General features: G+C 34.8%; 3 protein-coding genes across 3 annotated transcripts; 1 reads left to right on the top strand and 2 right to left on the bottom strand.

The window, feature by feature from the left end:
* Positions 1-7,441: 7,441 nt before the first annotated feature.
* LOC134244050 (zinc finger protein 62 homolog) lies at positions 7,442-15,553 on the bottom strand. The gene is made up of 4 exons (XM_062726316.1): positions 15,474-15,553; positions 12,636-12,713; positions 11,984-12,134; positions 7,442-11,748 (listed from the first exon to the last, which is right to left on the bottom strand). Exons 2-4 carry the CDS (start codon positions 12,711-12,713, stop codon positions 8,084-8,086), a joined length of 3,894 nt encoding a protein of 1,297 aa, XP_062582300.1. The 5' UTR covers positions 15,474-15,553; the 3' UTR covers positions 7,442-8,083.
* Positions 15,554-17,910: 2,357 nt separating this feature from the next.
* On the bottom strand, positions 17,911-20,711 carry LOC134244027 (uncharacterized). Its single transcript, XM_062726280.1, has 3 exons — positions 20,572-20,711; positions 18,727-18,848; positions 17,911-18,203 (listed from the first exon to the last, which is right to left on the bottom strand). The coding sequence occupies exons 1-3, from the start codon at positions 20,584-20,586 to the stop codon at positions 18,110-18,112; spliced, it is 231 nt and encodes a 76-aa protein (XP_062582264.1). The 5' UTR covers positions 20,587-20,711; the 3' UTR covers positions 17,911-18,109.
* Positions 20,712-23,962: 3,251 nt separating this feature from the next.
* LOC134244049 (uncharacterized) lies at positions 23,963-26,231 on the top strand. The gene is made up of 2 exons (XM_062726315.1): positions 23,963-24,298; positions 24,874-26,231. The coding sequence occupies exons 1-2, from the start codon at positions 24,097-24,099 to the stop codon at positions 26,079-26,081; spliced, it is 1,410 nt and encodes a 469-aa protein (XP_062582299.1). The 5' UTR covers positions 23,963-24,096; the 3' UTR covers positions 26,082-26,231.

Below are 26,231 nucleotides of genomic sequence, written 5' to 3'. Positions count from 1 at the left end.
AGTGAGGACGATGGACCTTGTTTTAAGTCTTCTACAGATGATACATAAATAGCCGTTGATATATTTATATAGGATGTATAAACAGTAAAACTGCCTGAGTGGAGACATGTAGATTTAGATATGACACATTTTAACCATGGTATTGCTTTGTAAAATTAGACTCAGATCCAGGAAGACTTTGAGACAAAATAGCTTTCGTTTTGATTGCAATACTAGCAGTACTTCAAATTCAAATACGTCCTGATATAATTTTAGAGTTCCTAATAATGTAACTAAATATAATATTATGCATGTATTTATAAAGTGATTTTGCACTCAACTTCAAAATAAATGCGTGAAAATCAACACGAATTCAATGTTCTATCAGGTGGTTGGTAGTTAACCGGGGGCGGGGATGGGGGTAGGGGTTAGGGTATTAATTATTCTGTGTCATGTACAAAAATTCTATAACATATCTTAATATGATGGAGTTTGGGAAGGATATCATCCACATTGTAAGCATTGTAGAACTTACTCCCTCACCAAAATATATTCTGATAAAATAAACTTACAAATTTATTCACACAACATCTTGAAATCTTTAAAAACTAAATAAAACAATACTTTATGATAACAATAAATTATGATTTTTATAACAAATGTTTTTAAATGAAATTAATTTTTTGTTGGCCATCTATGCAATGTTTGAAATATCTCATTTACCGTACGTTTAAAGCCTATATGCATACATGTATCTTGAATATTTCATCTAGATGTTCAATTAAGAAATAAACAACAATGTTAAAAAGTTCTCTGGGAAATGAACTTTTAGTTGGTCACGTGATCAAATCCTGTGAAGCCCGAAGGGCTTCTCAGTAGATTTGATCACGTACCAACTAAAAGTTCATTTCCCAGTGAACTTTTTAACATTGTTGTTTATTACTTATATTTACATTTGAAACGAATACATTTCGAGTTAAATTGTATTTATTACACGAACGGGCCAACGAATTGCTATGTAGTGACGCGCAATAACCTAGAAGTTGTTTGGTCAAAATATCACATCGCTCTGTGATCCGGTCGCGCTATGACCTCTGATTCCCAAATGAAATTCACATAGAATTGAACGTATTTTCTTTTCCATAGGTTCATCTAAGAAAGATATTTGCAAATGTAAATATTTAAAAATATATGTACTGTAAATCAACTTTTATTCGCGAGTGAGAAATTTTCGCGATCGAGGTTTTCGAATATTTCTCGCCGCAAACCGGTCTTTAAAGTCTCTGTCTATATATAAAAAAAAGATCCAACAAAGGCTTGATTGCGAAAAATAATCGTCGCGAACTAGTTTACCCGCGCTTAATCACAAAATAAAGTGTTTGCGAATAAAAGTTGGTTTACAATATCTTTTATTAATTAAATTGTACCTTCTGTTTCGTTTATAGTTTGTAATACCTGATATGTGTTTCAAAAGATTGAGGGGCAATGTGAAAACCATTCATGTATTCAATAATCCAGAAGTGAAAAAAGTAGATAGATTACATGATCAGTACGTACTGGTCCCTGCTGACAAAGCAGGTAACAACATTGTCTTTGTTTGTAAGGCTCATTATATAAATTGTATTTTAGAAGAACTTGGATTTACGAGTGGTAATCCAACTTATACTCATAGTTCCCTTTCTAAGAAAGAAATTCTTCAAAATCATAGGTCAGTTTTCAATATTTTTAATATCCCAAAGAACTACAATGAATTTGAACTACCATATATATATATTGGATTCCGAAACGTCATAAAATTCTTACAAACAAAGATACATAGCGGGTTCCAGTAAATGCTCAACCAAGCCTATTTCTTTACTCCTCACTAAGATATTAGTTAACAGTAGTGAAGGAGAAACTGTGCAACAATATAACAAGAAGTGGTGTAAATCAGATGTGGATACTTAAAAATTTCAAGGAAATTTTGGACAATTTGAAATCACAAGATTTCACCAAAAGGAACAACTTAAAAAAGTACGACTTTTTAACTTTTATGCACAACCATTCCCCACGATAAATTAGAATCCAGGCTTTTTGATAATATTGACAGCTGCTTTTTCAATAAAAATGGAACTCTTAAATTTACTTACCTTGTCGTTGGTCATTTGCAAAATTATTTTGTTTGAAAAAATTCTAATTGTACACACGAGTACTCTAAAGTTGACATCAAAAAGATGCTTGAGTTTCTGATTGACAATATCTATGTAGTTTTTGGAGACCAGGTCTTCCAACAATCTATTGGAATTCACATGGGTACCAATTGCGCCCCGTTATTAGCAGACCTATTTTTGTGTTCATATGAAGCAGAATTTGTGCAAAATCTGACTTTGTACAAAATGCATGAAAAGAAGAAAACACTTGCTGTGGCCTCTCAACTCAACATTTAGATATATCGACGACGTATTGTCATGACAATGGTAATTTCCATTCTTACGTCGATACGATATATCCTGGTGAGCTTGGGATAAAAGATGCCACATAGTCTGACACATGTTTCATATCTGGATATTTTATTTAACGTGATGACTTTAACTTTTTCTATCGTCTACTTCCCTAACTTATGCAGCAATATACTTTCATCACCTGCATACGGAGTTAATATATTTCAGTTGATTCGATACGCAAGAGCATGCTCTACGTATGAAAGATTTCTAAAACGAGGTAAATTATTGACTTGATAAACAAGAATATCAAGAGTCTCGTTTAAGGTCATCATTTCGTAAGTTCTATAGTCGATAAAGAAAAATAGAAGAGGTCGAAACATTTCTCTGCCTGGGTACCACAATAGACAAGACTGGAGGAACTGAGGCAGATATTGGGAGAAGGCTAGGCTTAGCCAGGACCGCCTTTGCATCCTTGCCAAAGTATGGAAGTCAGCACAACACAGCACAAAGACCAAACTTAAGATGTTCAACACAAATGTTCTATCTGTGTTGCTGTATTGTGCTGAACTATGGATAACAACAGAAAAAGATGACGAAAAGCTTGATACGTTCCATCGAAAATGCCTTACAATACACTGGCCTGAAAAGATTACTAACCAACAACTATATGAAAGAACAAGATCCATACCTCTATCAAGGACCATCAAAAGAAAGAGATGGAGATGGTTAGGCCACATCCTCCGAAGGGAAGAGAACTCACACGCTGGAACAGCTCTCACAGGGGCTCATGAGGGAAAGAGACGAAGAGGACGGCCAAAGATCACCTGACGAAAGAACTGGGTTGGAACAGTTGGAAGGAGGGGCAGGTTGTTGCTAGTAACCGCAGTAAGTGGCGTTCTTTGTTGAACGACCTCATGCGTCCTCCGGGGCACGGAGATGATAATTAAGTAAGTATAGTCGATACAATGACCTTGTCAGCAAATACAATTTTTTATTGAGTCAAATGCTGACTGACGTTTTTCATACTAATTGTTAGTCCATTATTTATACACTGAATTGACGACGGATTTTTCCTATATTTCCCGGTCATGACATGGAGCACACGGCAGGTGTGACCGGTGTTCTCACTCTTCCATGGCACCTGATCCCACCTCTGATGTTTTGGAAGTCTGTGTTTGCTCTGCTCCTATTTTGTATTGTTTTATGGATTTTTGATCTTGATTACTGTTCGTTATATCTTTCATTTGACAGATAGTTATAGGTAGCTTGCATTCTTTATACAAAAGGAAGGTCGATGTTAACTTTAAAGGTTATTTTCCAATACAAAAAACGCATTTAACGATTCTCTTAAGTTTTTCTTCATTGAATTTTTTTAAAGAATACAAAATCCCCTTATATTTAATTTCCTGCATGAAATTTAAAGACAACAAACGGTAACAAAGCTCAAAAGTCTATCGAAACAATACAGAGTTCTGAACAAATACGAACCGATAGCAGAGCAAACAAAGACCACTGAAACATCAGAGATGGATCAGATGCCATGGGGGAGTAAGCATCCACTGTTGACCGGTCACACCAGCCGTGCGATTCCTGTCATTATCAAGCAAACGGGGAATTGTAGACATTTTGATGTGAAAGAAATTGCCTAACAACATTTAAAGTTTGTCGGTACAGTGGAGAGGTGATGCGTGCAGTCTTCTCAAAGAGGGATAACTGAAGAATGACTTCAAATCATATGTCAGTTGTGAAAAGATTTAATATTTTAAATACCTAAAGTGATTTTGATTAACCATACATATACACTGTACTGCATTCCTAAACTTCATGAAAACCCTACCAAAGATACATCGAGTGTTCGAGTAAATGTTTTACTAAGCCCCTTTCTTTACTCCTCACTAAAAGATCAACAACAGCGAAATAGAAACTTCAGGAATACTGTGTGTAAATCATAGTTTGAAACCACATTTCCCCCCCAAAGTGAATAACATATAGTTTAAATCTTATGACTTTTCAACTCTATATACATGTGCATTTCGATAGCTTGACAGGTGCTTATTCAGTAAGAAATGGAAACTTAAATTTTCATACCTTGTCATTGGTCATCTGCCTAGTTAACATTTTGATTTTACCAAGTACTCTGAAGTCGATATTGAAAAGATATTTGAGGTTTGATTAGCAATACATGTATTTATGAATATTTTGGAGATCAGGTCTTCCGACAGTTTATTGGAATTCCCATGGGTATTTTTTGAACCCCGTTATAAGCAGACTAATAATTGTATTCATACAAAGCAGAATTTATTCAAAATAGTACACATAAGAAAACCTTTGCAGTGGCCTTCAACTCTACATTTAGATATATTGACGATGTATAGTTTGATTATTGGTTGTCCATTAATCTTTGTAGTCAGTAAAACAAGATGATGCAGACTATGCAGTGCATTTTATCTATGAGTCGACTTATGAAAGAAGCCCTCTAACATTGTCAGCCATTGAGTTCAGCAGCACAAGTTGGTATAATTTACCTTCCACTTTCATTTTTTTTCTCCTGAAAAATCTCTCCATCCCTCCAACAAATTATCGGAATCTTTCAAGTATATATTCATGCAATAACATGGAATATATATTTATTGTTCTTCATAAACAAGAGGCCCACGGGTCTTATAGGTCACCTGATTATTGTGCAACAACTTTCAATTAAATTTGGTTCGTGTTTTAAACCAGAGGCCATGAAATTCGCAATTCACAATTTTGAAAGAGGTACCATTGCTTATAATAATTATAGACTTAGCATGCTTACTCTATTTACTTAATACCCAGGGGTAAATCAGAGTAACATTAAGAGAAAATGCACTTCCACTTTATAACCAGTTGTGCACCTCATCCCAAAGGAACCACTGATCCTGGGGCCACATATTTCAAAATTTTGCAAATTTTATCATAAAATAGTTGATTAACACCAAACACCAAAAATTTTGCAAATTTTATCATAAAATGGTTGATTAACACCAAAGAGCAGATTTCAAAGCATTAATTTATTTTCAGACTTTGTACCCCCCCTCACCCCCGACCCAGGGAAGGGGCGGGGGCATAAAAAATAACCATTTTGCTAGGTGCACCTTTCTTCATCATGAATATAAATAGTTAGATCATTGGCATAAAACCCAGGAGCAAAGGAAAGATTTTCAAAGAATTAATGTATTTTCACTATATAATCAATAGAGCCCCGCCCTGACACCAGAACCCATGACCCTCGGGCCATAAAATTCACAATTTTGGAAGAGGCACTCTTGCTTATCATAACTATGTACTAAGTTTATTTAATACTCAGGAGCACAGAAGAAGATTTTAAAAGAATTAATGCATTTTCACTATATGATCAATAGAGCCCCGTCCTAACACCAAAACCCCTGACCCTGGGGCCATAAAATTCAAACTTTTGGATGAGGCACTCTTGATCAACATAACTATTTACTTACATAGTTTATTTAATACCCAGAAGCAGAGAAGAATATTTTCAAAGAATTAATGCATTTTCACTATATGATCAATAGAGCCCCGCCCTAACACCAAAACCCCTGACCCTGGGGTCATAAAATTCAAAATTTTGAAAGAGGCACTCTTGATCAACATAACTATTTACTTACGTAGTTTATTTAATACCCAGAAGCTGAGAAGAAGATTTTCAAAGAATTAATGCATTTTCACTATATGATCAATTAAGAGCCCATCCCAAACCCCAGAACCCCTGACCCTGGGGCCATAAAATTCACAATTTTGGATGAGGCACTCTTGCTCATCATAACTATGTGCTTGGTTAGTTTATTTAATATCCAGGAGCAAAGAAGAAGATTTCCAAAGAATAAATGCATTTTCACTATATAATCAATAGGGCCCCAGCCTAACACCAGAACCCCTGACCCTGGGGTCATAAAATTCACAATTTTGGAAGAGGCACTCTTGCTCATCATAACTATGTGCTTAGTTAGTTTATTTAGTACCCAGAAGTAGAGAAGAAGATTTTCAAAGAATAAATGCATTTTCACTATATAACCAATAGAGCCCCGCCCTAACACCAGCACCCCTGACCCTGGGGTCATAAAATTCACAATTTTGGAAGAGGCACTCTTGCTCATCATAACTATGTGCTTGGTTAGTTTATTTAATACCCAGGAGCAGAGAAGAAGATTTTCAAATAAATAATACATTTTCACTATATAATCTATATAGCCCAGCCCTAGCACTAGAACCCCTGACCCTGGGGCCATGAATTTCACAATTTCAGTAGAGGACTCAATGCTTATTACAGAGCTGCCAACATTCTGAAATGAAAAATAGTAAGGCGTGGTCCGGGGACCGCCTAAGCCCCCTGCCGCTGAAGATGTTTTGTAAACGGACATGCAATCGGAACAATTTGAGGCATGTTCCGTTTCCATTTTGCTTACTTTAAAACTCTGAAATGAATGCGATCGGCCACCTATATCTAAAACCGAAACGACGATACAAACAAACGTTGTAAGGATTGTGAAAATTTAATTATAATAGTAGAAACTGTAGAGGGCCAGTTATAAAAATTCTGAGAAAAACCGAAATCGGAAAAATATGGAGAGAAATCGTAAGGCGTATTTTTGACGCTAATTTCGTAAGACTTACGCCAAAATCGTAAGGGTTGGCAGCTCTGTTATTACATTCATGCCAACAGTTTGCCTGCTTGATGTCCAGGAGTAAAGATGAGGATTTTTAAAGATTGCAATAATTTTAGTGGTTTTGGCCCCACCCCTCAGGCCCCAGGGGGGCAGGGACCATAAAATTCACAATTTTTGTTCCCCTTCACCCATAGATACTGTATACCAAACTCGGTTGAAATTGGTTCAGTGGTTTCAGAGAAGAAGCTGAAAATGTTCAAATGTTAACACACAACGACGGACGAAAACGGATAGCAATAGGTCACCTGAGTTACTCAGGTGACCTAAAAACAATATGATCAGAGGCATCATGCTAAATCCAACTTCCCTTCATACAATAAGAGGAAAAAATACCCAGCAATTTCAATGTTTATTATTCAAGTTCATGATGACTTTTTTTAAAGAACACATTCAAAAAATTTAACATCAAGATTTAATTTACAAACAGGCAAAAAGTGGTTGATAAAATAACTCCAAGTGTATATATTAAATAAAGAAAATGGAGGAAAAAAAATGAGTACTGAATGTAATATTTAACAATGAAATATTGTTTAAGAATAAATATCAACGTCAGAACTATCTATTAACTCAAACTACTTAAATATTGCAATAAACAATTTACAAACATGAAATATTTACATTTTTCCATCATAGACACATCAGAATGTGATGTACACAAAATCTTTATGCAGAAATTAAGGAACACAATTGATTTACTAATTCAGTTTTGATTGTATGGATGCATAATTGTTATGTGTAATTTTTTTTTAAAAAGTAGTGTTTAAAATCGGATTTACAAATCTTAACAAACTGACAAGAATGTGACAAAATTAACAGTTTTTCCTAATTCTCTGCAATTCTGTGAGAGATAGTCAATTAATAATCCACACTTATTTTGTAATTTGATAATAAAATATATTCATCTGTAACAAGACTAGGAGTAGAGTTTTAACCCATGTTGATGGCTTCCTGCAGATTGAGTATGGACTGTACATTCTAACCCATGTTGATGGCTTCCTGCAGATTGAGTATGGACTGTACCACGTCGTTCTCCTCCTCTGCTGTTATGGTCGTCGTCACTTCCCCCGAATTCTGGGGGTCGGCCTCTGTGGGCATTTCAGCTACCTGAGTGACGACCGTGCCATCTTCCGTAACGTGAGTCACCACGTCCCCCTCAATACCATCCTGCTGCTCCACCACCGATTCCTGGGCCACGTTAATGACAACAAACTCCACCATCTGTTGGTCTCCACCCTCCCCACTCATGGCATAACTGATGGTCTGGACCTGACTGCTGCCATCTTCAATAGACCCTATGTACTGTATGGTCTCTGCATTGTCTACATTTTCTTCCACTATCGTCTCCGTAATTATCTCCTCAGGAGGAACTTTCCCATCATCCTGTGGTTGCTGAAGCATGGATCTCTGACTGGCAAATTTACTGGGATCGTGATGCAGTTTGTAGTGCCGATTGAGGTGATACTGTGTGTAGAATGACATGTTACAATCGTCACACTTGTACTTCTTGAGTCCCAAATGTTGTGCTTTGTGACGGTCATAATGCTGTTTTCGGGCCATGACCTTGTCGCAAATCTCACACTTGAATATTTCAAGGCCGCAGGATTTTATCTGCTCTTCTGTCATGTGGACTTCTATCATGTGTATTTTCAGTCCATCAGGTGTTCTATAAGCTGTATCGCAGAACTTACACGGATAATCAACGGATTCTTTGTGAACATTGGCATGCTTCAGCATGATTGTCTTTGTTTTGAACTGTTGACCACAGATATCACACATGTAGATAGGTCTACTGGTGTCGTGAGTCTGAAGATGTGTTTCCAAAGCATGCATGTGTAGGAAACCCTTTCTACAATAATCACAGTAGTACGGATAATTTCCTGTGTGTGAGTGAACGTGCTCCCTTAGTTTAATCAATTTCTGGAACTTCTTTCCACAGGTGTCGCACTGGTAACCGTAATGTTCTGGTCTGTGTGCATCTAAATCCCGCAGTGAAGGAAACTTCTTTCTACAGACCCCACATGTTAAGGAGTCAGTCTCCTCGTGGACCGTCTTAATGTGCAATCTCAGCTCTTCTTTTGTTGGAAATAGCTTAGCGCAGACTCTACAGACACTTTCTGTTTGCTTGTGGACACACACACGGTGCCTGTGTAGATACCTGGTACTGGTGAAGACCTTCCCACATATGTCACAGGAGAAGTGTTTGGATTTGTCGTGAGCATCACGTTTGTGATTCCTCAGCCTGTATCCCTCAGGAAAGACTTTGCCGCATTCATCACACTTGAACTCCACTATGCTGTGCAGCTCCTTGTGAGTTATGAGCTGGTCTTCGCTCTTAAACTTAAAGAGGCAGTAATTACATGTGAAAGGCTTCTCCTCTGAATCCTCGGGCTCTAATGGCATGGGGTTATCTTCAGTGCACTCCTTTTTGTGAGTTTTGTACTGGATGGCTGTGTTAAACTTCCTAGTGCATGTATCACAATCAAAGACTCCTAACATCTTGTGTTTTCCTCTCATGTGATTCTTCATCTCCCACTCAGAGACAAACTCCCTATCACATTGTGTGCACCGGTAATAGTCAGTCTTTCCAGCATTCAGCAACCTGTGTTGTTCAATATGCCTCATAAATGACCTTTTCCACTTTATTACGATGTTGCACTGCTTGCACCTAAAACTCCCCTTTTCCTCACTAATGTCTGCTGCTTCATTTACATCCTGTGCTGTTATTTTGTAGCCAGTCTCATTTTCTTTTCTCCCTCCACGCTTTCTTCCTCGCTTCTTTTTTACTTTTATGACTGGTTCGGCTTTCTCTGTCTTTACTGGGCTCTCTTCCATTTCTTCATCTTCATTGGTCTCATCCATGTCTTCTTCATCTTTGATTATTTTATTGTCCTCATCTTCCTCATCCTCATCTTCATTTTTCTCTTCAGGTTCTTTTTCCTCTCCTTCTACATCATCTTTCTTTTCCTCCTGCTGTTTAGCTTCTTGAGTTTCTTTTTGAGGAGTTGACTTTGGATGCTTTGGAGGTCGTCCTCTGCCTCTTTTTGGAGTCACTCCTTCAGCTGCAGGATCTTCCACAGTCTTTGCCTTCTTGCTAGCAGGCATTAATGGCTTCTCCACCTCCTCCCGATTCTTTGGCTTTCTACCTCTGGGGGACTTGGTAACAGTTGGCGATTCCTCTACCTTTCTTTTTCTTGTCATCATAGATCCAGTTGTCTCCTCATTCATCTTTGAGCTTTCATCAGGCATCTGAGCTTCCTCTACTGGCTCCTTTTTTACCTTCACTAGGTATTCTTCATACTTCTTACTCACTTTGATCTGACGCCGTGAACGAGTCCTTGGAGTTTCCACCTCTTCTTCAACCTTCTTGACTGCAAGTACATTAAAATCAGGATCATCTTCATCTACTTGATCTTCAACATCTTCATCTTCCATGTTTTCATCTTCACTCTGTTCTTTGCTCTCTGAACTTTTGTCTTTTGTGTTATATGAAGTCTTAATAAGAGATTCCATTGCCTCTATGTCTTCAAGATTTTTCTCCAAATCCTCTTCATCCATTGTACTGTCTAATCCATCATCTGGGTCCTCACTGACTTGGGTATATTTACTGTCTTGGCTGATTTCTTCCCCTTCACCAGCAGTCTGTTCCTCTGCCGTCTTTTCTTCCTCTGTGATCTTTGGAACATCTGAGGTTTCTGATGTTTCCATGCTTTCTTCTACATTTGTTTGATGAGTTTCTTTTTCTGCCTTTTCTGATAGTTGAGTTGATTCTTCCACTGGTTTCTCTACTTTGTCTTTCTCTCCAGGCCCTTCAGAAGGAAACTGTGACCCAGCTTGACTCTGAGTGATGCTTTGTATGGCCTCCTCCAGCGGGTCCACAGACTCCACACTTGACTTGGCTGCCTCACTTTGTAGCTGTAAGTTCTGTGCCAGTGTGTCCTCTGCAGAAGCTTGAAGTACTGCAATTTGTTGTTCTCCTTTTCCATCCACCAGTTCTATAACTATCTGTCCCCCCTCTACTGACACTGTCTCTGTCCGTTTGTGTGGGACTGGTGATTTATCCTGCATGACAACAGTGGTAGAAACATTTTCCTCCTCTTTCTGCTCCTTTTTCTTTCCTTTACAGATACCTAAATGGGTCAACATTGACCTTTTCCATGAACATGGGGTACCACAATTTCCACAGATTAAAAGGCATTTTCTATTATTTCTAAGAGACTTTACAAACTCTATATCTGAAGTCACTATTTTCTCGATTTTACTTCCACTTTCACTAAGTGTGCTCAGGTGTTCTCCAAATGGAATATCTGGTGTGATTGGTTTGTTCATGATAACTTTTTCCATATCTTCCAACACAGAAGTATTTCTCTCCCTGCCATCAAAAATATCCATCTTCCTTGGTCTTCCCACTGCACGCTTTTTGAACAGTGAAGCCAGTGAGGATTTTTTCATGCTGTGTTCAAAATCGGGGTCCTCCCTCATCTCATTGTCAATGGTGAATGAGCTGGAGTCGTCTGGATCAGATTCAGCTGTCTGTACGGTCTGGGGGATCTTCTCCAAATTCATTTCTCCAGTGTACTGAGCAGCCTTGGAGGGGGAGGTAGATACCCCCTGATGCTCCGATTCATCCAGGGGATAATTACCTGTGAAAAGATCATTAGATTTCTTCTGTATACATCAAATATGCCTCAAAGAGATTTAACTATGTGTATAGTATGCTTAACGTCAAAAAAGAAAAAATTGCTTAATTGTTATAAGATAGAGAAATGACAATTTGTAAATTCATTCCATGTACCTGATTTTTAAAAAATTGTTTCAGAGGAAAAGTTAACAAGTATTATGATTTTAGGACAATTTTTCTTGTCACATTTGACCTACTGTTGATGAAGTGATAGAAGTTCTCTATGATGTCCATCCTCTTGGTCAGGAATTCTTTTCCAGGTTCTGATCCAAGGTAGAAACAACTTCTCTGTTTCAGATTGATTGACATAAATAATGACTCCTCCCCTAAACTGGCCAACTCTACACACTGAAATAACAAAAGTGTTCACTGCGTCACAGACTATCCACATATAATTTACGCTTTTACAGTCTTTGAAACATTAAATCGATTTGAGTAACCCTTTTAATTATAATGCTTTTTAAAATTTCTTAGTTTGAAAAAATTCTGCCCACCGTTCCTTGAATCTCATATAAATATATTCATATGTGTGTCATGTCATTATGCAATTGACAAGAGTATTTTTAAGAATTCCACTTGTATACTTTAGTCTTATACATGTATTTAAAATGAAAGCATCTGATGCCCAAAAGATAAACATGGATAGCATATTTAAATTGATTACAGTACATGTATGTAGTCATTAAAAAGAATAAAGGTTATTATAATATTCAAAAATTTATTACTATATTAACTAAGCAGTAATTGTAAAAAAAAAAAAGATTGATATAATATTCAAAAATTGATTAATTGATATAAAATACAATGTATAATATCTTACAATAGTTGAAGTTATTTATTACTACTTACAACTTCCTCTACAGTCTGCTTCAGGGCATCTACCCTGGTAGTATCCATTCTGACCGCCATGTTTTCTTCAATTTTCATCTGAAAACATAAAAAAGTTTATAAATTTATTGAAGCAAATGCAGGGATAGACATAAACTTTCATATTCACTTGTCCTTTGGGCAAGTGAAGTACAACTTTGACTTGTCCGATGGTAAAACTTGGTTGACCAAAAATTCTAAAGAAAGAAATCCAGTGACTGCAGTTTAATTTGTTTTTGTAAATATTAAAGAGTGACAAATTAATTTCTATTTTAAACTCAACTGTCGGGGGGAAATGTTGATATGGTGGTGAAGAGCTCTACATTTTGTGAATATAAGTGAACCACTTTCCTGTCATTTACTATCCTGAAAACATACACAGCAATGCAGGAATATTATTTTCTTAAGATTTTTTTCCCCTTAAAAATTGAGGACATGCTAAAAGGATAACAGTTGCCATGTTTTGAATGAAGATACATCGTGTACCAAGAATAACTGGTGTTCTTTATATTCTGTTCTGTAAGTGAATAAATAACCTATTCTAAAATATCTATTTCATTATAAGAATATACTTAAAGTTGCGAAACGGAGAGTGTCTTTTGTAAACTACCAAAAAAAAAACAACAAAAAACAGAATAATGAACCCAATTTCTGAATGAAGGTATGATCCAGAAACGCCACCGAGGGATTCCCAATGCAAAAAAATGTCCTGTTTTTGGCTGAAATCTACAGAAGCCTGTTGAGACCAGTTCAGAGAAAGAAATATTTTTTATTGCGTTTAATCGCAATAATTATTAATTGCGATAAAACACAATAAAAAAATTGCTTATTAATTGCAATTAATAACAATAAAAAAATTTTCTTTCTCTGAACTGGCCTCAACGGGCTTCTGTAGAAATCAAGTGTTCGACAATTTATAATTAATGTAAAATTTAAAAAAGTGTTTCTATCAGAAATATCCACTTGACCGATCGGACAAGTACATCGACAGTTTCAATTGCCCGAACTGAAAATTTACTTGTCCTAGGCAATCGGACAACTGTTAGTGTCAATCCCTGAAATGTGTATATCACATCATAGGAAATATTGAGTGACATACATATTTTTTGTTTTTAGTACAAATACTTTCCTGGCATCAGTTGTCCTTTAACTTTTTTGAAATGTATATCAGAGCCGAATGAAGCTATTAACAATCAGCACTTGGGTTATATTCCATACAGGCAAAAAGGCTATTAATCCTTCAAATTATTTTATTCAATTTCACTTTGTAAAATTTACGTATTGATTTTCATACTGCAGTTTGGTTGAAAAGGATGGAAAATTATCAGGAAATGAGACTTTTTTTGTTAGATGTCACATTAAAAATGTTCTTAGCATTTTATTTATTCAACATTGAAATAAAAATTGTTCCATAACACAATTCAACAAGATTTTTTTTTTAAATATGCATATATATTCAATTCTTGATTGGCACATTTTAATGGAAAAAAGGGGTTTAACAATTTTGCAGACTGTAGGGTATAATTTATTTTTTCTATGTAAAGATTTTTAAGAAAAAATGACTGTCAGTTTGTGTTAAATACGCAGTCTAATACGCAAGTTTCGAGATTATCTCCCTTGGTGCACTCTTTCGTTGAGGAGGGGAGTTTCGTTGCCGCGTAAACAAACAGGTGGGACAGATATTTGTTAGTTGTGTATGTTGGATACATTGCATCATCGATATACCGGTTTATCATAAATACGCGATTGTCAAGATGCACTCTACAACTTGAGGCTATCCGAATTAAGGTAAAGGCATCATTTTTTATAGCAAAAAAATCGAAACAAAAAAGAAAATATCAGTGGAGATAAGACTTTTCGGACGAGGGAAGAGATATGGACCTCTAATAAATACAGTACACATGCATCTGATCATTGAACGTCGGGAATCTAAATGACATATTGATTCTTTTTCTTATTATAACTTAAAAAATACTAACTTTTTAGAAAATGTTCGTAAAATCAAGAAAATCGGTTACTTTTTATAAAGACTACGACGTTTCTTTTGTTTTCAAGTACCCGAAAATTGATAGTAGATTTGTAAATATGCATTGTTGAGCTTGATAAAATCATCAAATGCATCGCTGCTTAACATTATTATCTTTCTATAACATTTAATAAATTTTAAAAGCCATAAATATCGTTCTTTTATTTATGCACGTTATGTATACAGAGACAACCTGTCCCACCCCCATGCTGAAATGGGTACTTTTTGCGCCTCTATCGTAGGAGAGTTACAATCTCGAAACTCGCGTATTTGAGCAAGCCAATATATATTTTGATACAAAAAAATAAGGCCCCTCATTATTTATGTAAAAGAATTTCAATGCTAAGAAAAGATAGTCAAATTAAGACATGCTAGAAAAGTCCCAGGTTGTTGTGTATGCAAAATTTCACATTTCCCGCCAGCAGATTGTGCAAACTGACGTCACAAATTTCCCCCATAAGTGTGCATTAACGATACTTGACAAAAACCAAAAAAGAAGAATGATCAACCTGGTAAAAAACCAATTCTTTATTCTTTATTGCCTATAAATCGTTGAATTTCAATGCTAAAGTCAAATTTTTAGCAGTATAAAAAAAGAAATTTGCCAGCGAATGAGCGATCCTCCCCGTTTGCCAACATGGCGGTTTGTGAGTAAAACCGACGCCAGGCCGAACCCGATCATTTTCGCTTTATAAATCAAAATCAACAGGTATAAACGTTTCGTTATTGGCGATATGACATTTTTAACCATATAACAGATATTTAAGAAGTTAAAAAATATAACATATACTTACTAAACTAGTCAAATCATTATGGAAATTGCGTCTCCTTGAAAAGAGGTGTTGGGCTCGAAATTCCACTTCCGCTTTTTAGTGATTAATACGCAAGTGGTAACGGACATTTTCTCCGGCAGTGTCACGGAGATAAAACCTATCTCAGGTGTCACGCGTGGATTTAGGATTTATTGACAAAGAAGGGAATTCCACTTCAATTAACTCTCACTAATATAAAGCTCTCGAAGTTTTTAAATAGACAAAACATAAATTATTTAAAATTAAAAAATCTCAATGAAAATTAAAATTTAACTCTAAATATTTCAAGGGTGAGCAGACGCGCTTGACATTTTTATAAATTAAAAAAGCGGAAAGATTAAAAACGTAAGGCGCATGTGTGATGTGAGGGGGAAGGGTCCGGCCTGGCGGAACTCCAACCCTCTTTTAGATCAGCTCATTTTCCCATTATGAAAACTTTAAAAAACTATACTTTATATACTTTATATAGATTTTAAAGTTCAGGCGCGGATCCAGAATTTTTTTCCAGGGGGGGGGGGTCCACCCCAGTCAAAAATAAAAATAAAATAAAATCCCAGAAATTTCTTGACAAGCAAAAAAAAAAAAAAAAAAAAAAAAAAAAAAAAAAAAAAACCACCTTATCTCGCCCTAACGTCAAAAACCTATTCCGTGGCGGGGGGGGGGGGGGGGGGGGGGTTGAATTGCCTCAAATCTTTCACTTTTCATACCAATTTCACACCTATTCGTGTTTACCAGGGGGGGGGGGAGGGGTGTCAGTGTTTTCCAAGGGGGGTCCATGGTAACTTTTTTCTTGCTTTAGTATATACATTTTTTAACCTTGTAAATTCCGCGCATGTAAAGTAAGGCATAAGATTTTTTGACAGTCTGTATAATTTAAGTTGAATCCGACATATTAGAAAAATGAGGTCATAATATCATAGACTTCAATACTAATTTCTTGAAAATGTTATGTATATGATATATTTTAATAATTTTTTAAGCAGAAACATAATAAATTTAATGGGCATAATACTTTTTTAAAAATACATTTTTATGTCATATTCTCTGGTGAAAAGTTACATTGACGAATCGTTATTTATATTACCCCCCCCCCCTTCTTGTGACGGGGGTGTATTAATGAACCATCAACTTCTCAATGGAAAATAATTTATGTTTCTGAATTAGAAGTTCTTATGACTTGTTCAGATTGGTTGAATTTTACAATGTTCGAGCGACGGCCGATGTACCTTTTATTTTGTTGCTTTTCTGTGTCTATAGGTGCACGTCATATAACCCTCTCTAGCTTTAATACACTGTCTCCAGAATCTTTTTAAACCTATCAAAAGTCTTATCGACTCATTATAATGATGATGTTATATAAACTTCATTCAATGATTATTGAAGCAGATCTTGGCTTGTTTATATTTATTGAAGTCCTTGATGAATGCAGTGATCGAGCTGAACAGGACTCATAACCAGAATTATATTAATTTGAAAATCCTTGTCTATTTTTATTGCGATGTAGCAAAAAAAAAAAATGTCATGTTCACCTGAAAGTCTGGTGCACGTGTTTTAACTTGTCATAATTTGGAAGTTCTCTTTTTCTTTTTATCTCATCTTTGATTAATTCTAAAAAGTATAAAATGTAAATCTCCAAATCTCGCTAGAAAATGAGCAAGGTAACAATTTACAGCATCTTCGCTGCCAAGGGATCCAGATACGCTACTCTCCTCATAATCACTGATTATGAATTTACAGCTATATACTAGTATAGCATTTCTGTAAAACAACCCTTGAGTTAGCTTGAACAACGTATACCGAATAAATTATAAAGTTTGGTTTTCTATAGACGCGTGGAACACATTCAGCTTCACTAATCCCTGTATTGTCGTTACCTTAGGACGGATCGTGAAATATTTCCAAGGAAAGGGGTCTATTTCCTTAAATAGAGAAAGAAATGAAGAAAATCGCCAAACACGAAAAAAATCTAAGGGGGAGGGGGTCAAGTATACAGGAAAGGAGATTTAATGAGGTGTCAGCATTTTTTTCCTGAGCATTCTTTGTAAAATGAATACTGAAATCCGTAAGAAAGATAACCTCCCAACCCCACCCCCTTGCGGTTCATCTCTGTTTATCATGCTCTGAAAACTAGACATGCTCAAATTCATGATGGTTTTCCAAACAAACCATCATTTCAGCTGTATTTGCAGGATATTTTACAAGAAAAAACGTACCAATGTATTACAATCTAAATTTGACATGATGACAGTGTATAGCCTGTCAAATTAATTTTATTTCTCAGTAAAAAGTGGGATCATAGTTTCATTTTGATTTTGAAATATTCTGTTAGACTATATAATATCAGATATCATATAATCAAAAGAAAGAAATATTTTTTTAGTTCAAATCATACAATAAGAAGTACAAAATCTACACGTACTGTATTCTGCATATATTTTTTAATCATAACAAAAATGTAAATTTTACTGAAAATAATACAAATTTAAAGTACACATAAAAATACTTAAAACAAATTGCATAATGTTACATATATATATTGGCATGTGGAAGGAATTACAACCATCTAGATATTGCTACAAAGATCACTGACACGCGTCCTAAAACGAGTACAGAGGCCCTCACACAGGGGTCTGAGTATTCTTAGCTACCACTTTCTCCTGGTAATGTTTTTTACAGTACAGAATGCCGTCAGCCTGCGCATACGTGTTCAGCCTGAAAAAGAGGAATTACATTTTACTGCTTTAACACGAAAAATACACTTGTTTCATGTTGCGTAGGAGGGTTAGAATTCCTGATCCAGCAGAAAACAGCAGACAGGGATTTGTTTTTCAATTCTGGTTACGAAAAAACAGAACTGAAAATATCTCGAGCACTTCATAAAAAAACCATGTAGAGATATTAAGCACCGTAGAAATGGTGAGCATTAAAATTTCTTCGAATAAAACACAGACTAAGCAGCAGCCCATGCAGAATCATCTGTAACTTGATGTTAATTTTAAATCAATTTTGTTTAATATATTTACAATTCTTTTTGGATTAATAAGAACAAAAATTACGTACCGAGCAAATAAAGAAAGTCTGGTACAGAATTTATTACAATTGTATTTTAGAGTCGACCACTTTATTTACATTTAGGTTAATGAAGACAATTTAAAATCGGCAATCATAGGAGTGAAATAACTTGTCGTTTGAATTTCTCTTTAAAAGTTAAAATTGGCACTTAAATCACACTTACTTTAGTGACATTTTACATTCGGAACACTTGAAGCAGAGTTTATGATAAGGCGTGTCCCCCGCCTCTATCCTCTCAGCAGCGTATACTGATTTACCACAAATACCACACTTCTCCCCTCCACCCTGTAAACACGTGGTGATGAAATTATACAGTAATAATATCAAAAGTATTCTTTAACCCCCTCTCTCTCTCTCTCTCTCTCTCTCTGATTCCATTACTACGAAAGATACGTTTTTAATTAAAGCAGTTTATATTCACCTAACACTTCGAAAGGATTTTGTCATGCGTAAAATTGACATCAAAGGACCAACATGAACGGAAAATTTTTAAAGATATATCATCAATGTCAGCTGGGAAGGGATCGGCGTGTCTCAAAATGCCACATTTCGGTTAATATATCTAAGGCTCTTCTCTCAGAAAAGGTTGATATATAATATGTATAACACTGCAAAAAAGTTTCGTAAGTTATGTGAGCAGTTAAAATCAATTAATATAAAATTAATAAATGAAATTTAATTTCTAAGCAAGGTAAAATTAAGCAAGCCCGAAATTTAAATTAACTATTGTGTGTGTGTTTGTGAGAGGGTGTGTGAGGGTGTGTTTGTATGTTTTGTTGTCGTTTTTGTTTTCTTTTCATTTTTATGCACCCGGATCGATAGATCCGATGCGTATATTGTTTTTGTCCTGTCTGTTTGTCTGTTTGTCTGTCTGTCTGTTGTCAACTTTAACCTTCGCCATAACCTTTGAAACATGAAAGATAGAGACTTCATATTTGGTTTACTCCACCAATAAAGTTCTTTCAAATGACACCAAGGTCAATGACCTTATGACCTTGACTGTGACCTATTTGCTAAAAATAGCTTTTTCGAATTTTCGCCATAACTTTGGAACCATGAGAGATGGAGACTTTATATTTGATATGCATACTCCACCAATGACGCTTTTTCAAATGACACCAAGGTCAATGACCTTGTGACCTTGACTGTGACCTTTATGCTATAAATAGATTTTACAAACTTTCTCCATAACTTTTGAACCATGACAGATAGAGACTTCAGATTTGGTGTGCATACTCCACTAGTGAAGTTCTTCAAATGACACCAAGGTCAATGACCTAGCTTTGACCTTGACTTATCTTCTGAAAATATGTTTTTGAACTTTGTTGCACAAACACATCTTGTTTTTTTTTTTTTTTTGGAAAGAAATTTCTTTAAGTGTGCCCTTTAAACTGATAACAGATATATTGCTTTCTACTGATCTGAACGTGTGTACACTTGGGTTCCTAACGCTCCTGCCCTTGCGGAACCGTTAATTGTATTTACTTACAGAGCAAGGGCGTTGAACCTTGATAGAAAGGAATTGATATATATCTCTACATATAAATAAACAAACACTTGTAACCACGCTTAACCTCCTTCGACACATATCCTTGGGATTTATATATAACTGTAGGATGCTATGGGTTTTCTCCACACAAAGACGATTGTACCCCCCCTCCTCCCAAAAAAGAGAGAGAGAAAAAGAAAAAGAAAAGAAAAACACAGAAATGCAATAAGATAAGAAAAGTCAAGTAAAAAACAGGTGTAGTGTATTTTAATTTCTTTTACAAATATAATATTAAACTTCTAATACTTCAACTTTTTATTTAAACAAAGACTTTCTCAGTTATACACAATGTCTATACAGTTCTAGTGTTAATGATATGATGCGTTAATGGTTGTAATACTAATTAAACATGCGCGTTATCCGACAAAAACACCAGCAAATGCTCTTTATCTGTGAATGGTAGCTAGTCTAATCGCAAGAGAAAGTAGATAATTAACGACAAAGATAGATACTACTTACAAACTTCGGAGGCATGTTTCCCCTGTAACTGTTGTGTTAGCTGTATCGCTGTATATTCTAATATTTCCCTATTATGATGCCTGCATGAGTATGGCAGCCCTTTACCGACACTCTAACTTCCTCCTTCTAATATAGTACTGGTGTTATTAACATCTAAAAGAATGGGAACTTTCATTCATAGACATACTCAAATTTTATTTACTAGATATATTTACTAGATACTAGTACATGTAGCAGCAGTTTCTTAAACTATAATATTCATGAGAACAACATATTTACATCCCTTTTAGTAGGAATTGATATGAACTCAATCATATGTCATATTTTATTCATAATTTACATTATTACTTACAGTAGAAGAATATAACAAGACAGTGAGTCGTGATGACACCCCCCCCCCTTTCAGGCCTGACAGAAGATTTCGATTTGACACGATAGAATACTTTTATTTACAGTCACATATTCATTGTTTTAGTGACTATATGATTTTAATGGTCTGTTGATCGGACGACAAAAAGGAAAAGTTAATATTAATCAATAAAAGTCCCAGACGAGGGATCGTAAATAACGATGCAATGTAACTACGACACGCCCTCTGATAAGAAGGGAACGTGTTTAGAGGCCCTCAAACGGGGATTGCATGACATCGACACAGAAATGTGTTGATGTTAATTAAAATTCCTTATTTTTACAACTATACCATGTACATATAGGAAAAATTTACATAAGGAGTAACATTATGTAAATTTTAAAAATTTTTCTTTCGGAAATTAATTCAGTTGAAATGATAAATATTGTGAACATACTTGTCTATAGCTGAGACTTGAATTATAAGCGAATCAATATTTTTTCTTTAGAAAATCTGTTTCATATCCAACAAAAATGTCCATCTAAAAAGATATGAGAAGACAAAACAGGGACCAAACGAAGTTGATAATTTTGTGGAGATATGGAGGCTTCTCTGGGAAGTAGCTTATAATTCATGTCAGGTCGATCTTGACTATTTTTTTTCCACAAAGAAAAATTAGAAATAAAAAAGAGACAGTCTTAAAAGCAAATTTTGATAGAGAAATGAATTAATGAATGGGCGGGTGAGCGAATAAATAAACTCAGAATCTATGCGTGCATGGTATATATTGGTCAAATACAACAGAGGCGGACCAGTGCCTTGATAGTTGCATTTCATGTCTGGTCGCATTAAATTTACGTCAAGAGGTGTATACACCCCAATTATTATCAAAGAATTTTTATTTGAATTCCTGAAGTATAAGTGGTTTTCTGCAGGAGTTAATAATTTGATTTCATCGCCAAAAGGTAACAAAACAGACCAGAGTTAAGAAGTCCTTGTTTCTGGGATCCACTCAAATTTAATATCAATTCTCTATAAAAATCAAAATTTTAAATAAGGTCGTGGACATGACATATCTCCGATTTAGCTGAATTTCACACCATTTACTACATTTGGCATATCTTTAATAAATATGATGTTAAAGTCTAACTTTTCAATTTGGTTGCCATGGTAACAAGGATGTTATATATAGAACCCTCCGATTAAGCAAATTTGCTCTGTTTTAAATTAGATTAGTGCACATTCAATAAATTAGTGTAAATTCACATGAAAATTATATTCTCTGAGCTCATATTACATAAATCTCAGAAATAAATTTCATTCAAGATATTTGAATGGATATTAAGCGAATTTTCTTCGCAGCATTTAGGCTGTTAGCAAATTGGCAATTTGTCAGATTTGTCTTTTTTAGTCATATTCATTGAAATTTTTCACCACTTTGACAACTGAGATATTTGTAACCATGTATCATTAAATAAACTATATATTCTAAGGTTTTATGAGAATAAAAAAAAATTATGGGTAAATCAAAAACTTTCTAGAAATTATTGCATGAAAATTGGCAATTTGCCAAAATTGACTTTTTTAGTCATATTCAATGAAATTTTTCACCATTTTGACAACTGATATATTTGTAACCATGTATCACTAAATAAACTATATATTCTAAGGTTTTATGAGAATAAAAAAATTTATGGGTAAATCAAAAACTTTCTAGAAATTATTGCATGAAAATTGGCAATTTGCCAAAATTGACTTTTTTAGTCATATTCAATGCAATTTTTCACCATTTTGACAACTGATATATTTGTAACCATGTATCATTAAATAAATTATATATTCTAAGGTTTTATGAGAATAAAAAAAAATTATGGATAAATCAAAAACTTTCTAGAAATTATTGCAAGAAAATTGGCAATTTGCCAAAATTGACTTTTTTTTTTAGTCATATTCAATGAAATTTTTCACCATTTTGACAACTGATATATTTGTAACCATGTATCACTAAATAAACTATATATTCTAAGGTTTTGTGAGAATAAAAAAAATAATGGGTAAATGTACAGCTTTCTAGAAATTATTACATGACAATGATGACACCACCCCCCCCCCCCACCATTAATCACAAATAACTGAGAAGATCATCTATGAACATGTTTTACCAAATTGAACAAATTATGTTATATGTATATATGTCAAGTATTTAAATTTCTTTTTAATAATTAAATAGAACTTCTGCAATTAACTTAGAGACAGGTAAATTTATATGTTGCCATGGAAACAAACCAGGCTTCTAGTTACTTTATTCTAAATATGAACTAAAACAAGTGAGTTTCCAACAATTCTTACAAATCTTTTGATGGCCTGTAATTGTTTCCAATCCATTTGATTTATTCACTAAAATATCTTAAAATTGAAAACAATTGTTTATTTTTTAAAAATGTATAATTTAAGTAAAAAGGCAAACTCATATTTAAAATTTAAAATGATATGAAAGTATCTTATGAAAATATGAAAGTAAGTCAGACAATATAATGTCAAAACAAGTTGGCAAGACCATCTTGATTATAATGTTTGTTTGCCCTCTCCCAACTCAGGGTAAAATTATTAAGTCGGTAGGTAGGTTGAAAAATCTTTTTCCCAGAAAATTTCAAAATATTTGTTGATGAGATAAGATGGATAAAAAGAAAAAAACATCCTGTTTTGCCATGTAAAATAAAGTTTTGAATTTTAGTCAGTCTGTTGGGGGGAAGGCAAACAATTTTTTTTAAATGGCCTTATATGCTAAATATTGTGGAATTAATTCTTATTATCACATTGCTTATCTTTATGGGTATAAATATTTTTAACCATTTGACCTTGACCTTAGACATTGATCCACTTAAAAAAACTTTAACCTTAACCACAACTTTGGAGGTTGGACTAGATTTTCATATTTCACAGGTGTTTTCCTTGTGACAAGACCTTTCTTGGGATACCTCGTGGGAGTCGTGGCATAAGCTGCCATGTATGGGGGAATCAGTGTTTCCCAATTAGGAACCTGCTCCGATTATCTTTTCTTTAGAGGGCGCCACAGGCAAACACGGTCCTGTATCGGAACACCCTCGCGCCTTATCAGTAGTTACCGATCGAAGAAAAACGTAAACAATCTGCTGTCAAACACATGCTCGTAAAACATGCCTGAAACTTGTTGTTGTGTGCCGAATTGTAGTAATCGGGGTGGCCATATATTTCCAACAGATCCGTTAAGAAGAAAAGCATGGATACACGCAATAAAACGTGGTGAAACTCGCTTTCAAAGCTGGACTCCGTCAACTCATGCTGTTGTTTGCAGAGCACATTTTAAATCAGACGACTATTTGACTGAAACCCAGCATGGTAACAATATTTATTTATTTATTTTGAAATCTTTGATAAGCATGTGCAAAGTAATGTTAATAGATTTTATTCTGAGCAATGTTTATGCCTTATTTGCTTAGATGAAATGCACTAAAATATCGAATCCCTTGTTTACCTCTCATACGAAGTAATCTGATAACGTTACAGACACTGCCACATGCAGACTCCCCACTGACAACTTCAATTACTGGTCATTTATTGCAAACGCATTATCTTTTAACAATATAAACACAAGGCATGTCTAAAAGAACACATGCTGTTGCCTGATAATTTATGCATATCTACCAGTACAAGATACTGTGTTTTGACATTGATGTCTAATTAGCACCCTGCTTAAAAACAAATTTGACCTGTTTAGTTGAATTAATAAACACATGGGCATGTTTTGTAACATCAATTTTATAACAATAATACTTGTAATAATAAAAATATTTTAGTAAATTTATATTTGTTTTATTTGCTTTAAAAAGTTAGTTCAAATTATAAATTAATTATTTAATAAATAATCTAGTACTATGAACAAGTATTGATATATTAAATAATTTAATTCTTAGGAACTACTCCTTTAAGTAAAAGATTGAAGAAAACTGCAGTGCCAAGCATTTTTCCCTGGGTAGAGCCAAGTCCACATTCACATGAACGAGCCGACAGAGCCAAGTCCAGAGGCATCAAACGAAAACTAGCAGAAGAATTTTCTGCTTCGTCTTCCATAGATGAATTCATCTATACATCAGCTGATGATCTGCAAGTATCCGAGGAAATTGTATCTAACTCTACCCAAATTTTGGCTGAAGAAATTCAAGTCACTGTTCAGAAATCTGACGTTAAATTTTTTGATGTACAGACACAAACTCCTCGGTATCCCCCAATGAGTATTGAAAACTTTACAAATGATGATGCCGGAGTAAATTTCTATACTGGATTGGAAACTCTAACTAAATTTTATTTTGTTTTTAGAACCTTAGGACCCGCAGCTCACTGTTTGAATTATATTTATCATAAGGTTTCAAACATAAGTGTTCCTGACCAATTTTTCTTAGTCCTCTGCAAGTTACGGCGCCATACGACCAATTTTGAACTTTCAAGATTATTTGGAGTTTCCGAAAAGACTGTATCAAATATATTTTTTACATGGATTTTATTCATGAGTAAGCAATGGCAGGAAATCGACATTTGGCCTACAAAGTATCTTGTAAAATATTACTGTCCATCAGATTTTAAAACAAAATTTCCAAATACTAGAGTGATAATAGATGGCACAGAGTGTCCAATTAAAAGACCAAAGTTACCAAAGCCACAGCAAGCAACGTATTCTACCTATAAAAACCGTAACACGGTAAAAGTTCTTGTAGGAGCGACACCAGGTGGATTAACATCTTATATTTCTACAGCTTATGGGGGATCCACAAGTGACCATCAAATAGTTGAAAGAAGTAGGCTGTTAGAAATGTGCAATTCTGGAGATTCAATAATGGCGGACAAAGGTTTCAATGTGCAGGATATGTTTGTACACAGGAACATTCAAATAAATACACCAACATTTTTCAAAAAGAAAAACAGAATGTCATGTGCTACTGTGATTGAGGACCGAAAAATATCCAGCAAACGTGTGCACATTGAGAGGATCATTGGACTTGCAAAAACATTCAAAATTCTGACTGAGCCTATGAATAGTTCTGAAACAAAACTTTCTTCAGAAATAATCTATGTTTGTTTCATGTTGTGTAATTTTAAGAATTGCATAGTGCCATCTTATGCATAACTTGGTATTAAAAATGACATAATAAGAGAAAAAAGTCTTTATTTCATTTTTCTTTATTGCAACTACATTTTCCATCATATGTCTTGAAAAAAGTTTTTTCCAATAGAGCAGACTTAAAAAAATCTTCATAGAATTCATTCAATTTTTTCT

The sequence above is a fragment of the Saccostrea cucullata genome, unplaced genomic scaffold (assembly GCF_032062105.1).
Source record: "Saccostrea cucullata isolate Sc308-1 unplaced genomic scaffold, CSIRO_AGI_Scuc_v1 ctg108, whole genome shotgun sequence".
NCBI lineage: Eukaryota > Metazoa > Mollusca > Bivalvia > Ostreida > Ostreidae > Saccostrea > Saccostrea cuccullata.
The sequence above is the reverse complement of the archived record's forward strand: the minus strand, read 5'-3'. Positions and strand labels throughout refer to the sequence as shown.

Bases quoted from the DNA above. Each gene is read 5' to 3' on its own strand.
- LOC134244050 (XM_062726316.1), bottom strand. From the start codon at position 12,713: ATGAAAATTGAAGAAAACATGGCGGTCAGAATGGATACTACCAGGGTA. The intron at 12,135-12,635 runs GTAAGTAGTAAT...TTGTTATTTCAG, and splicing joins AGCAGACTGTAGAGGAAGTT to TGTGTAGAGTTGGCCAGTTT. The intron at 11,749-11,983 runs GTAGGTCAAATG...ATCTTTTCACAG, and splicing joins CTTCTATCACTTCATCAACA to GTAATTATCCCCTGGATGAA.
- LOC134244027 (XM_062726280.1), bottom strand. The intron at 18,204-18,726 runs GTAAGTGTGATT...CCTCTTTTTCAG, and splicing joins GAATGTAAAATGTCACTAAA to GCTGAACACGTATGCGCAGG.
- LOC134244049 (XM_062726315.1), top strand. From the start codon at position 24,097: ATGCCTGAAACTTGTTGTTGTGTGCCGAATTGTAGTAATCGGGGTGGC. The intron at 24,299-24,873 runs GTAACAATATTT...TTTAATTCTTAG, and splicing joins TTTGACTGAAACCCAGCATG to GAACTACTCCTTTAAGTAAA.